Genomic DNA, 15,006 nt, shown 5'->3' with positions numbered 1-15,006 from the left:
CTGGCAGGCAGTGAGGTCCAACCTGGATTTCAATTCTAACTGCCTTTGCCAGCAATGTGACAATGCACTAACAACTTACCCTCTCTGATCCTTAATTCCTTTACCTGTTACATAGGGGTGGAGATACCTACCTTGGTTCTCTGATGAGAACTGGATGAGAGAATATCTGAAATGTATCCATGCAGAGTAGGCACTCAATTAATGCCCTTCACGGTGGTCATTTCTACCCACCAGCCTTCTCACCACCAAGTCCTATTCAACCAACAGAATTCACAGGGAACGCAAGGTAGGAAACCACAGCTTTGTCTACTTTTTTTTAAGTTTTCATTTATTTGAAAGAGAGCGATAACAAGCAGTGGGGAGGGGCAGAGAGAGAGAGAGAGAGAAGCAGACTCCCCACTGAGGAGGAAGCCTGACTCTGCAGGCTCAATCCCAGGACTGGAGCTCATGACCTGAGCTGAAAGCAGACACCCAACTGACTGAGCCACCCAGGCGCCCCAGGAAACCACAACTTTAATGGGAAGTTCAAGTTTCCCTTTCATTTCAAGACTAACATTTCCCACATATTTGCCCATATGACTTATTCTTCAGTTAGGGCTGCTTAATGAGTGCTCTGGGCATACTCCCTCTAACTTCACACAATTTTTTGCTAAAATAATCAAATATGCCAGTAGGACTAAAGGAAACAAAAAAGAGCAAACAATAAGCCAATGCCCCCGGTGCATAAAAGGCAAAGGGGCTCTTAGCAGACACGGCATGTCGGATGTCCTGGAGCACAGGGGATATATCCGTGTTGGTTTTTATATTGATTGACTTCAGATAATTCCGCTGCTGGAGGATATAATCCTTGCCATAGTCCTCCTCCACGTCAGAGCTAAGGTGGTCCAGGATGTTCTTTTCCAGCTTACTCCACATTTCACTTGTGCCTGCGATATCTGTGGTGTGAGAAGAAGGGAGGCTCAGGTACTGGGGAGGCTAGATCAGCACATCCATCCTCTACCAGGGAAGCAGGCCCCTGTGAATTGGAAAGGACAGCCGTTCCCAAATGCCTTCTTCTTTTTTTTTTTAATGTGCCTTAAATGGTATTGAGTATATTTTTTCAACATACATACAGAAAAGTTCACACATGACTGGGTTTCCACAAACTGAAGAGCCCATGCAACCAGCTGCAGAACGAGAAGACAAACCGGCCTTGGAGCCCTCACTCCCAGCCCTCTTCCCAGGAGCCACTGTCCCAATTAACAGAAGAGATCAGTTTTGCCTGGCTTTGCACATTATGTAAATGAAATCATACATCCCGCTGTGAGAGTCATCCATATACTGTGTGGTCATTCCCACCTCTGCAGTTTTCCATTGTATAAACATGTCATAAACTATTTATCCATTATACTGTGATGGGCATCTGGGTTGTTTCCATTTGGGGACTCTTACAAATAGTGCTGCCACAATTGGGGCACCTGGGTGGCTCAGTGGTTGAGCGCCTGGCTTTGGCTTAGAGCGTGATCCCAGGGTCCTGGGATAGAGTCCCACATCAGGCTCCCCAAAGGCAGCCTGCTTCTCCCTCTGCCTGTGTCTCTGCCTCTCTCTCTATGTCTCTCATGAATAAATAAATAAAATCTCTTTTTAAAAAATAGTGCTGCCGCAAACATTCTATTACATTCATTTTCATGATTACTATATACAATATAAAAGGTAATATATACAATATAATATATATAAAAATATATACATGCATATATATGCAGATACATATATACATCTATATATAATTTTAATTGAGAAGTGAAACCTCTTCTATATATAAAATTAAATATACAATATTGACTATCATCTATTTAATAAATATAATTTAAGCAATATATAATAAGTATAATTTAAGTATACATTTAAATTTTAACATATAAATTATATGTGATTAAATATATCAACATTTAATATAGAAGCAATGATTACTTATCATATACAATTTAATTATATATATTTACCTTAAAATATAGTAGCAATGCCTGCTCATTATATAAAATAATAAGGAGATGTATATGCTTTTAAAATTAATCTGCTCCAAAAAAATAAAAATAAAAAAAATAAAAATAAAAATAAAATTAATCTGCTCCATGGTAACTTACAGTTTTGTGTGTCTTTCTATATTCTCTCCTTGTTCATACAAACATATATACACACAGAAGCCTTTGTTTAATTTTATATTACCAAGAACAAACAAAAACCAAAAAGGATCATAGTTGACATGTTTTCCAAAAATTTGCTTCTTTGTTTGCTTAGTAATAAATCACAGACCTGCCTCCGATAGTCAATGGCTACAGATTTAAACCAGAGCAGCAGAAATTTCCCATTGAACAGCTTTTAGGCAACCACTTCTCTCTGAAAGGACTTTTCAGTCATTCCCAGGCTTCAACATCTCCATTGACATTGCTATAAATAGCCCTGCACAATACATCTCTGAGATGTATATATATCTTTCAGCATTTTTTAGTCTACAGGCAGCTCCCACAATGTGGTTACCTGGTCAAAAGGCACCTGCATTTTGAATTTGAATACCTGGCAGATTACTTTCCAGAAAGAATGCAGCACCCCGAGCTCCCTCCTGCAAAGTGTGTGATTGCTCTGGGATTGCTGTGGAATGAGCCTTGGTTCACTAGTTTGGGGGATTCCAGGATATCAGGTCAGTGAGGGAGCCTAGTTGTGAAATGTAAGCCAGTGATATCCAATTATACTTGCAGAAATGCAAATAGATTTCAATTGCTCAGTTTTTTTCGTGAAGGCACAAGACCACACTTAAAGAATTGATTACCCTAACAATTGCTCTAGAGGCTTCTGGGTCCTGAACGAAATATTCCTCCATTGAACCACTGTTCCTCCAGCTACCTCTCCCTCAGTCTCTTTTCCAGGCTGAGGGATCCCTTTTCTTCTCTACTTCTTCCCTCTCTACACCCCGCATGGACTTTCTAACCACTTCTGTGGTACCCTGTGCAGAGTCTCCAAAGCTCCCTTTATCGGTGACAAAGTCACCACACTTTTCTCAACCTTCATCTGCCACTTTTGACACCCACCCATCCATCCCCTGCCACTTTGGGGCTATGCACAATGAATCTGTCAGGGTGACCTAGATCCAAACCCCATCTCTGACTCATACTACTCTATGGCTTGGGAAATTTCTTAACTTCTCTGAGACTCAGTTTTCTTCCTACTAGGTGGGAATATTATGATACCTATCTCACAGATGAGGATTCAGTGAGATTGTATATGTAAGGTGCTTAAAATCTGCTAATCATGGAATATGTTTTAGCTATTTTTCTTACAAGAACTAAAATATCTGGTATGTCTCCTTGAATGTCTTCAGAAGCTCTCCTTGTCTCCCTGAAGATTCCTACTCTTGTTCTCCCATCCTTAATCTGCCCCAGCTTTGAGCATCATTCTCCAAACTAGAGTCCTCAGCCTTCCCCTCTCTGGCCCTTTGCCTTAAAAGAGCCCATCAGAATCACCTTTAGACTGAGGGCCGCCTGGTATAAAAGAAAGAATGGAGCACTGCACCTATGGATCTGGCTTTCAGATTGCCTACAACCAAAGTGTGTCACATACCCAGACAGGGGTATGTATCACCACCCCACATTAGCATCCTTACCTGGCAAATGATGTCAATTCTTAAACCTATCCCTCAGAGCTGTGGTGAGGATTAAGACATATATGAGAAAGATGGGAGTATAAGTTGGAACTATATTTTTAAAAACAGCTTGGGATTACCCAATAAAACTGAAGATAATTAGGGGTGTCTGGGTGGCTCTGTAGTTAAGTGTCTGGCTTTGGCTCAGGTCATGATCCCAGGGTCCTGGGATTCAGTCTCACATCAGGCTCCCTGCAAGGAGCTTGCTTCTCCCTTTGCCTATGTCTCTGCCTCTCTGTGTGTGTCTCGAATGAATGAATGAATGAATGAATGAATGAATATCTTTAAAAAATAATCCTGAAGATAATTAAACTCCATAATCCAGTCATTCCACTCTTGGGAATGTGTCATCAGTAAATCACCTACATGTACACCGCAGTACATGTCATGTGCCAAAGAGTCCATAGCTGAATCGCTCGTAACTGTCCCAAAGTAACCCAAATATTCCATCAATAATAGAAAAATTATAAATTAAAAAAGAAAAATAATAGAAAAATTGTGGCATGCTCACAGAATACCGTATAGCAATGAAAATGAATTAGCTATAGCTACAAACAACATAGATGAATCATGAAAACATAATGTTGAATGAGAAAAGCCAGACAGAAAAGAACACATGCAGGCTGATTTCATTCAAAGTTCAAAAGCCAGTAAAGCCAAATTCAATTGTTTGGGGATTTATGGATGGATATAACAGTGAAAAGAAAAGCAAATGAACAATTGTTTTCTTACAAAAAGTAAGAAAGTAGGTACATGTCAAGGAAGGGGAGGGCTAGAATTGGAAATGACACTGGAGCTTCTGAGTGCTCACAATGCTTTATTTTTTGGATCTGGATGTTGAGTGCATGAGTTTTTATAGTTATTGTTAAACTATGTGTATATAAGATATATTTCTCAATTTTTAAAAATGGGGGAGGGCTCCTGGCTGGCTCAGATAGTGGAGCTCATGACTCTTGATCTCAAGGTTGTACGTTTGAGCCCCACATTGGATGTAGAAAGTATCTTAAAATTTTTAAAAATCTTTAAAAACAAACAAATAAGTACATTTAAAAAATAAACATAAAAATAAGGGGCACCTGGATGGCTCAGTAAGTAGAACATGCAATTCTTGGTCTTGCGTTTGAAAGTTTGAGCCCCACATTAGGTGTAGAGATTACTTAAAAATAAAATCATTTTTTTAAAGATTTTATTTCTTTATTTAGAAAGAGAAAGTGTGTGCGTGCATGCATGCATGAGTGGGGGAGGAGCAGAGGAAGGAGAGAACCTCAAGCTGACTTCATGCTGAGCAGGGAGTGCCATGCAGGCTTGATCTCAGGACTCTGAGATCATGATCTGAGCTGAAATCAAGAGTTGGACACTTAACTGAGTGTGCCACCCAGGCGCCCCCAAAATAAAATAAATATTAATAATAATATTAAGAGCAACACAATCAGGAAATGATGTATGGAAAGTGACTAGCACTTGAGAAGATCAGGTCCCCCAAAATATCAGCTCTAACAATTTTGGGGACTCCTCAAAACTATAATTAACTGCAGGGTCGCCTTCTGGTCCAAATGGAGTCTTTTGTTCTGTGTTGGAAGTTTTCTTTGGCTGTGTCATCAAATCCTCAACCTTCCTACCAGGTTTCAAGTCAAATTCATCATTTTTGCCTTACATTACCTGTCAGCCAGCTTTCTTCTGTGCCACACCTTCTATCCCAGTGTCTCAGTCTGTCACCTTTGGTATCATCTTTGGTCCACTGTCCCATTCTATCACCTCTGCTCCACACTCCTCCCCGTCCAGGAAGTCTCTAGGTTGGAAACCTCTCTCAAAGCCTCCTCTTTCCCCCATTCCTATGCGATGGTCTAGCCTGACAACCTGAGTGGCCCTGGTTTCTTTCTCTGATTCCCTACCAGAACAACTCCTTGACTGACCCATGCTTCTCCAGGACAACTCTGTGGTACCCAGGCTGCCAAGTGCTTCAAGACAAAAGTTCAGTTTTTCTTTCAGATTTGTTGGTTTTGTTAACTTTTAGACCTCAAGGTTCTTCTAGTGTGTTAGCAAACCTTTCCAGTTTGTGGTCTTTTATTAGGCATGCTTTTTTTCTCTCTAATTTTCTTTTTCTTATTTTTTAAAAAGATTTTATTTATTTATTCATGATAGACATAGAAAGAGAGAGAGAGAGAGAGAGAAGGAGAGAGGCAGAGATACAGGCAGAGGGAGAAGCAGGCTCCATCCCAGGAACCTGACATGGGACTCGATCCCAGGACTCCAGGATCACACCCTGGGCCAAAGGCAGGTGCTAAACCGCTGAGCCACCCAGGGATCCCCCTCTTTTTCGTATTTTTTATAGGCATGCTTTTTCACATTTTCACTTAAATCACCAATTAAATGTTTGATGACTCAGAGCTAAGGACCGAGCCACAGGGGTAGTCTGCATCTGCTCAGAGTTCAGGAATTCAGAGAGGTGAGAGGAGAGGGTGGCCATCTCCTTCCAGGGTAGAAAGGGAGTGGGTTATATTTTTCAGAGAAGAGAGGATAGTGTTTGAAAAACACATGACATCAAAACTTAATTCCTTTGTGGAAGAATACAGGAGAGCAACCATATATTGAAGAAACTGGGCCCTGCTCCTTTATTCTTAAAAGAGGCGCATCCATCCCAACCCCTCTTTGGCCAAGCGCTGAGGGGTTCAGTTTAAACTCTTTCAGAACAAAAGACTCTCAGCATCCCTTTCAAGATGACACTCTTGGGCTTAGACACCTACTTGTTCTGAAGCCTCCAGGCTGGATGACAGAGACTTTAACTCCCCATTTGGAAAGCTCTTGTCTCATGACTGCTGAAAACATGGTCAGAGCCGCCTTGGATGAGCTATAGGCTGCCAGCTTTTCCATTGGGACCCCTGCTATAGAAATAACGAGAGAGAAAAAAAATCAGGTCTGGTGTTTTCATTTGTTTATCCACTAAGTATTTTTTTTTTTTTTTTTTTTTTATCCACTAAGTATTTAAACAGGACCTACTACATGCCGGGAACTGGAATCAGTGGTGACTAAGGCAGACAAGGGCCTTCTGTACCCAGGTGGGTGCCTATTCTTGGTCACAACCTTGGTCTGGCTTCCTTCGCTTCTGCCTTCTATGCTGCACCATCACAGCTGATCCAATGACAAACCAAGTGTAAAGGTCAATCTATCCTGGCTTCTAAGCTAAACGTGATTCAGGCTGGGGCAGATAAAGAGGATCTGCCACAGCCTTGGACCTTCCAGTTTGGCCAACCACTATTCTGAGGTTCTGGGTGGACATATCTGGAGGAAGGGGTGGTCAGCCCAATCTAGCACCTGTAGTTGAACAAATTGGGTCTAATATTTGTCAAAACAAGGAGTAATGCACACCATAGGGAACCATGGGACTTCTTTGTATGAGGAAGTAAGAAAGGGCTTATTCTAGGAGAGCTAGTTAGGGCTGTGGAGATGCTCTTTATTGCACCTGGATCACACTTAGCTTAGAAGCTGGAAGAAACTGATCCTTAACCTGGGTCTATCATTGGACCACATGTGTAGGAGGAGTTATGGAAAGCAGAGGCAAAGGAAGCCAGAGAAGTCAAGTGACCTTAATTGGAATAACAGTCTGCAGATGTAATTAAAGGACAGATCTCAAGATGAGACCATCCTGGATCAGGATGGGCCCTGAATTCAATAATAGGTTTTCTTGTAGGAGACAGAAAAGAGGGATCCCTGGGTGGCGCAGTGGTTTAGCGCCTGCCTTTGGCCCAGGGTGCGATCCTGGAGACCTGGGATCGAATCCCACCGTCGGGCTCCTGGTGCACGGAGCCTGCTTCTCCCTCTGCCTATGTCTCTGCCTCTCTCTCTCTCTGTGTGACTATCATAAATAAATAAAAATTAAAAAAAAAAAGATTTAAGGAGACAGAAAAGAAGACACACAGAGAAACAGGAGAACAGACCATGTGAAGATGGAGACAGAGATGGGAGGGATGCTGCCACAAGCCAAGGAATGCTTAGAGCCCCTAGAAGCTGGGATTGTGAAAAAAGGTATTCTTCTCTAGAGCCTTCAGAGGGAAGTGGCCCTGCCAACACATTGATTTTAGACTTCTGGCTTCCAGAAATGTGACAGAACAAATTCCTGTTGTTTTATATCATTGTAATTTGTTATGGCAGCCCTAGGAAACGAATACACATGTATTCCTGGTGTTCTTTAACTGGAAGGTAATTGAGATTGGGAAGGGCTGAAGACAGGGCTCACAGCATGCAGGGGACCTCGTGGGAACCAAGGGTGACTAGACCAACAACATTAGGGCTCTCAGCTTTGGTCAAGATTTCTCTAGTCAAAGAAGCAAACATTGGGTCAATCGCTAAACCAATTCAGGTACAGCCATGCAATGGAATACAAATCAGCCATTTTAAAAAGTTCATTAAAAGGAATGCACATAAGGGGCACCTGCCTGGCTTTGTTGGTGGAGCATGCAGCTCTTGATCACGAAGTTGTGATTTTGAGCCCCATGTTGAGTTTAGAGATTACTTAAAAATAAAATTTCTTAAAAAAAAAAAAAAAAAAAGAATAGGGACACCTGGGTGGCTCAGCAGTTGAGTGTCTGCCTTTGGCCCAGGGTGTGATCCTGGAGCCCTGGGATCGAGTCCCACATCGGACTCCCTGCATGGAGGCTGCTTCTCTCTCTGCTTATGTCTCTACCTCTGTGTGTGTGTGTGTGTGTGTGTGTGTGTGTCTCATGAATAAATAATATCTTTAAAAAAAAGAATAAACTTGATACATACAACAGCATAAATAAGTCTCAAAGTAAGTATGGTGAATGAAAGAGCCAGACAAAAAAAGGGTATGTGCTGTATGATTCCATATATTTAAAATTTTAGAAAATGCAAACCAATCTATAGTGATATAAACAGATCAGTGGTTACCTGCAATGGGATGGGGAAGGGTTAGAAAGGGGGACAAGGAAACTTTTGGGGATGATGGACATGTTCACTATCTTAATTATGGTGATAGTTTCCTAGTTATATACATAGGTCTAAACTTATCAAAGTGTATACTTTGAAGATTTTATTTTATTTATTTAAGAGAGACAGTGCAGGAGCTGGGGGAGGGGTAGTGGAAGAGGGGAAGAAGATTCCCTGTGGGGCATAGAGCCTGATACAGGACTCGATCCCAGGACCCCTAGATCATCACCTAAGCTGAAACCAAGAGTCAGAGGTTTAACCAAACGAGCCATCTAGGAGCCCCACAAATTGTGTACTTTAAATATGACAGTTTATTGTATGTAAATTATATCTCAATTTTTTAAAGAAAGGGAAGGAAATAAAATAGAAAACGAAAGAAGAAAGGAAAGAGGAAAAGAAAGGAAAGGAGAAACAACCACCACCTGCCTTTTGGGACCATAGGCACATCAGGAAATGCCAAAGATGACTTCATAGGTATTTTTCTCTGCCTTAAATCCCTGAGAATATTTGCACAACTATCTGGGCATGGGTGGAGGATTTCCTGTGTTCTCTGCTCTTAACCTTTCCAGGCATCTCTGTCCTACCAGCTTTCCCAGCCTTCAGTGATTTCTCACCAAAAGCAAACATGGGTCCAGTTTCCCACAATTACTTGTCTTTGATTTTCCAACTTCAGAACTTTGAAAATTATTCCTTTCCTTTGCCAAAGTATCTTTTATTCTTCTAGTTGGGTATGTTTCATCCATGGGAGAACATCTTCCTAGTCCTGAGTTCTCTTGGCCTGAGTCCTAAGTCTATCCCAAAATTAAAGTTGTCAATGTGCTTGAGACCACAAAATATGGCTCATATCCATATCTAACATTTATTAAAGAGTGTTTATTAAGAGATACTTAAGTCATCACCTTATGGTCTGTAGAGGGTAGGACAAACCCTTATGTCTTTGATAGGCTTTCAGCTACCTCTTCCTGGACCCCATAAAACACTGAATTCATTTCTGCACACAAAGAAAGCATGACTGCAATGACCATGCTCTGGTTTCTTAAAGAACAGTCTTAGTAGAGACATTGACCATTTCTAGCCACTTAATGGAACCATGCCTTGAGTTTCATTATCTAGCCTACAATGTAATTAAAATGAAAATGAGGTGATAAAATGTAGGGATCCAAATATACACATGTACAGGTAAAATTGGGAAAATCTGAATAAAATTGGTGAATTATCATTATCAGTATGCTGCTTATAATATTGTACTATGGTTTTGAGAAATTCAATCATTGGAGGAAACAAAGTAAAGAGTACATAAGATCTCTCTTTATTCTTTCTTAAAACTTTAGATAAATCTATGATGATCTCAAATATTTCACTTAAAATAGAGCATAGAATCTTCACTGCTGTGTTCACTGCAGCATTATTTATAATGGCCAAGACATGCAAACAACCTAAAGGTCCATCAGTGGATGAATGGATAAAGGAAACTTAGCATATATATGCAATGGAATATTATTCAACCATTAAAAAGAAAGGAAATCTTGCTGTTTGTATTAACATAGATAGACCTTGAGGATCTTGAGGAAATTGAGGCATTATACTAAGTAAGATAACAGAAAGAAAAGAAATACTTTATGAGCACACTTATGAGGAAATCTAAAAAAAAAAAAAACAAATTCATAGATACAGGGAACAGATAGGTGGTTACCAGAAGTAGAGGGTGGGGTGAAATAGGTGAAGGTGGTCAAAAAGTACAAACTTCCAGTAATAACACAGGTAAGTGGGACACCTGGGTGGCTCAGTGCTTGAGTGTCTGCCTTCAGTTCAGGTCGTGATCCTGGGGTCCTGGGATCGAGTCTTGCATCAGGCTCCCCACAGGAAGACTGCTTCTCCCTCTGCCTATGTCTCTGCCTCTCTATGTCTCTCATGAATAAATAAATAAAATCTTTGAAAAAAATAACAGATAAGTTCCAGGGATATAACGTACAGCATAGTGACTATAGTTAATGATACTATATCGTATATTTGAAAATTGCTAAGAGTAAATCTTAAAAGTTCTCATCACAAGAAAAAAAAATGTATCTATGTGAGGTGATGGATGGTAACTAACCTTTTGTGGGCATCATTTTGCAATATATACATAGATCAGTATATTGTGTACCTTAAACTAATACAATGTTATATGTCAACTATATCTCAATAAAACTGGTGAGGGGGGATGGGGAGACCATAGGCATTGAAGAGAGACCTAAAATAATTCATGTCAATTATCATCCTTATTCTTACATGATTATTAAAGCTTTGGCCTGGCTCACATAATTTCCTTTTGAGAAATACTCATCCTTACCTCCCTCTTTCTGTAGGAAGACTGTCGATCAATGGTTCTGCCTTTCTCATTGAAAGGGGTAGACTGGCCCATCACAATACTCCATCCCCTGGACTGGGAGATTGAGTTGGGGCTGAGCATGTGACCTCAACTGAGTCAGAGTCCTGATGATGGTGAAAGGGAAGGGAGATGACCTTATTGTTTATTCCTGGCTACGTAAGCATGATCACAGTAGAAAACCAGAACTCCCAGGGGTCACTTCTGCTATCACATTGGAGACAGTAAGCAAAGGGAAGCAGAGAAGCAAGAAAGGGAATGCAGAAGTTGTAAGGGAGGGGGGGAGGTTGAGGAGGGAAACAAGGAGTGCAGGTGGGGGATTGTTATGATGATCCCTTCTTAAAACTTAGTTCCAGTCAGTTGGTGAGCTAATAAATTCCTTTTCCCTCTTCTGTTTTAGATAGTTTGAGGGTTTGACTCCGCAACTTAAAAGAAAGAGTCCTGAGGCTTAACTGATGAAATTTCAATACAGCATCTGGCAATAAACATTAAATTCTGGTTCCTGTCTTGCCTCAGATAACCAGCTGATTATTTTTGTTGTTGTTTGTGCCTCAGATAACCAGCTGATTGTTTCTTTAAAAAAAAAAAAAAAGTTTTAAATAGGCTCCACATTCAGCATGGAGCCCAACCTGGGTTTGAACTCATCACCCTGAGATCAAGAACTTGATGCTCAACTGACTGAGCTACACAGGCACCCCCAGCTGATACTTTTAAAAGTCATCTTTAGTTTTACAAAATCTTAAGAGTTCCACATCTAACTTTTTACTTTACCTGGTGAGAAAGGCCCAAGAAGTTAAAGCAACATATTCTAGTTTGCAACCCAGTTTGCAGAGTTACACCCTTCTCACTTCTCCATGATTTTACAGATGAGGGGAGTTTGGCTGGCAACCATGTCAGTTAGCAGAAGGCCATGGTGAAGAGCAGATTTTTGGGCCAAAGCTGCTTAAGTTCAAATCCCAGCTCTGTCATTGACAAGTAAAATAAATTAAAATTAGGAAAGTCATTTTATGTTTATGCACCTCTGTCTTTTCATCTGTAAATTAAAAATGATAGTATATGCATCACTGAGCTGTTTTGAAGGTCAAATATATTAATATATTAGAATAGTGACTGACATAAAGTAATCTCCATATATGAGCTTTCTTGTGTTAGTACTACTCAAGGTTTTTACAATTTCTCAATAGCCCAAAAGACTCCATATGTTTGGTGTTTCTTAGATTAATAAGTCTACCTGTTTCAGGATTTCCCAGAGTACTTGTTTATATGGATTTCTAGGACCCACCCTAGACCTACTGAATCAGAATCTGCAACTGAAACCAACCCAAGTGATTCCCTTGAATACTAAATCTTGAACTAGAACATTAGGGGTTTGGCCCCATATTTCTGAATATGTGTGTGCTTTCATGGTGACCTCCTGCGTTATGGATGATATGACAAGTGGCAAGAATTTATCATATCCCACATTACCAATCTAAACAGAAAACATGCTTTGGATCCAACAGTTAAGACACATTTGTCTTTTGTATTATAGTGAACCCTGTGAAATTGCCATTATCAGACCATCATTGACCTACAAAATGGCAGTTCTGTAAGGTTCAACTGCATAGATTCAATCTTGCTGTTAACATTTCCTGTTAGTGTCTAAGATTCCTGGGGGCATAAGATGAAGTAAGTGCAGATATCCAGGTTTTGCTGACTGAGAGCCTTACAGGATCTCAGGGCATACTCCCTTTTGACCTTTGCACCTCTTCATTACCTGTCCAGTTAGATTTGTAATTTCTTTTTTTGCTCTACTCAGGTTAAAATCCTATTGCCAGAAGGCAGCAAGGTAAGAAGAGTTTCCCAAGAACTTGGTAAGTTTATTTCCATTTCTAGGGGAAAACTTGACTTCCAAAATAGAGGATTTATCTATTGGAACACAGGAGAACTGGTAAGGAATGTACAACCCTGGGTGTATGTGTGGGTTATAGCCTTCATGACCATCCAGAGTACTGATGTAATTCCAAGAAGGCTAAGTCTTGGGAATTTACATACTTATCCACTGGCTGACATTAAAGGAAAACAGAATGCCCAGAGAGACAAATATATGCTTTGTGCTTATTGTTAAATTTTGTTTTTTCATTCTAGATCAGTGGTATATAATTCAGTAGGTACAATGGAGTCACCTTGGGAACATTAAAACACAACAAAACAAAAAACAAAAAAATTAATGCCCAGGCCATACCTTAGAGCAATGAAATTTAAAAAAAGAGAATTTGGCAGTGGAACCTGAACATCAGTATTTAAATAAAACTCTGCAGTTAGTGTGAGAACAGTGTTTCTGAGTCAGTGTTTCTCAGACTTTGGTGAGTATCACAGCGAGTATCAGAATCACCTGGGGAGCTAATGAAGTATCCAGAGGTCAAGGTCCTTCAGGGAGGAATGAGCCTGGGGTTTTGTGATGTTCCCATATTTCCCAAGTGTTCCTGATTTACATTTGTGACCCCAAAGTTTGAGACCTTCTATTGCAGCTAATTGTTTTAGAGCAATAGGTTTCATATTCAGTAGCTAGTTGGAACTGCCTGGGGAGCTTTAAAAAAAAAATCTATTCTTCCCCTCATTCCCACATGATTTAACTGGTTTGTGGCTCATCACAGGCACTAGAATTTTTAAAAGCTCCCCTAGGTGATTCTAATATGCAGACAGGATTGTTAAATACTTCTAGAGAACATTTCTGAAAATTTTCCATATATATTTCTATCCCCTGGACATGTAGATGCTAATACCAGCTTGAGATCTGAAAAAAACCTAATCTCTGTTTTGGCTGTAGAAGGCTAACATGATCTCAGAGGTTGCATAGAGACCTGGCAGTGTTTACCCTTGATCCAAGTATCACCGATGTTGGCGGTAAGATATTGTGTTCCAGGACTAGAATAAACCTTTCTAATGCTGTGCTGGAAGAAGGGAGTTTTTATAAGCTGTATAAACCTGGATCAAAATACATTCCTTTCAAATTAGTTGAATGACAGCCAGTCTCAAAAGGTTGCATATTGTATGCTTTCATTTATATAACATTCTTGAAATAAAACTATAGACATGAAGGAGAACAGATTCATGGTTGTTGGGATTGGAAATGGGCTAAGAGAATAGATGTGGCCATAAAGGGGTATCTTGGAGGATCCCTGTGATAGAATAGTTCCATGTCTCGATTGTGTTAGTAGTTACAGGAAGCCATGCATGTGATAAAGCTGCACAGAACTATGAACACACACAGTGCAGATATAACTGGTGAAATGTGAATAATTCTGTGCTCTGTAGCAATATCTGTTACATGGTTTTTGATTTTTTTAAATTTAAATTCAATTTATTATTGAATTATTAGTTATTATTAGTATTATTAGTTATTAGTAATAATTATTATTTTAGTAGTAGTAGTAGTAGTAGTTTCAGAGGTATTATTTAGTTTCAGAGGTAGAATTAAGTGATTAACCAGTTGCATACAACGCCCAGTGCTCATTACTTCAAGTAACCCTTAATGCCCATCACTCAGTTACCCCATCCCCCTACCCACCTCCCCTCCAGCAGTCCTCAGTTTATTTCCTAAAGTTCAGAGTCTCTTATGGCTTACCTCCCTCTCTGTTTTCATCTTATGTTATTTTTCCTCCCCTTCCTCTAAGTTCATCTGTTTTGTTTCTTAAAGTCCATGAGTAAAATCATATATGGTATTTGTCTTTCTCTCACTTATTTCACTTAGCATAATACCCTCTAGTTCCATCCACATCGTTGCAAATGGCAAGATTTCATTCTTTTTGTTGGCTAAGTAATATTCATATACATATATATATATAAATATATATACTTCCATAGTTTGGCCATTGTAGACATTGCTGCTAAAACATTGGGGTGCAGGTGCCCCTTTGGATCACTATGCTTGTATCCTTTGGATAAATACCTACTAGTGCAATTGCTGGATCATAGGATAGTTCTATTTTTAATTTTTTGAAGAACCTTCATAGTGTTTTCCACAGTGGCTGCA

General features: G+C 39.9%; 1 protein-coding gene across 4 annotated transcripts in view; it reads right to left on the bottom strand.

Moving 5' to 3' along the window:
* Positions 1–301: 301 nt before the first annotated feature.
* The window catches only part of HSD17B2 (hydroxysteroid 17-beta dehydrogenase 2), an 81,654-nt gene continuing 66,949 nt past the window's right edge, over positions 302–15,006 (bottom strand). For 2 of the 4 annotated variants that reach the window (XM_072819436.1, XM_072819432.1), the window contains 2 exons: positions 6,424–6,561; positions 302–935 (listed from right to left, as the gene is read on the bottom strand). In XM_072819436.1, coding sequence (XP_072675537.1) covers positions 592–935; positions 6,424–6,561 — 482 coding nt within the window. In that variant the 3' untranslated portion in view covers positions 302–591. The remainder of the gene's footprint in view (positions 936–6,423; positions 6,562–15,006) is intronic. The other 2 variants (XM_072819434.1, XM_072819435.1) reach the window with 2 other exon arrangements.

This window comes from Canis lupus, chromosome 3 (genome assembly GCF_048164855.1).
Source record: "Canis lupus baileyi chromosome 3, mCanLup2.hap1, whole genome shotgun sequence".
NCBI classification, from domain to species: Eukaryota; Metazoa; Chordata; class Mammalia; order Carnivora; family Canidae; genus Canis; species Canis lupus.
This window is presented reverse-complemented; position numbering and strand designations above follow the sequence as displayed.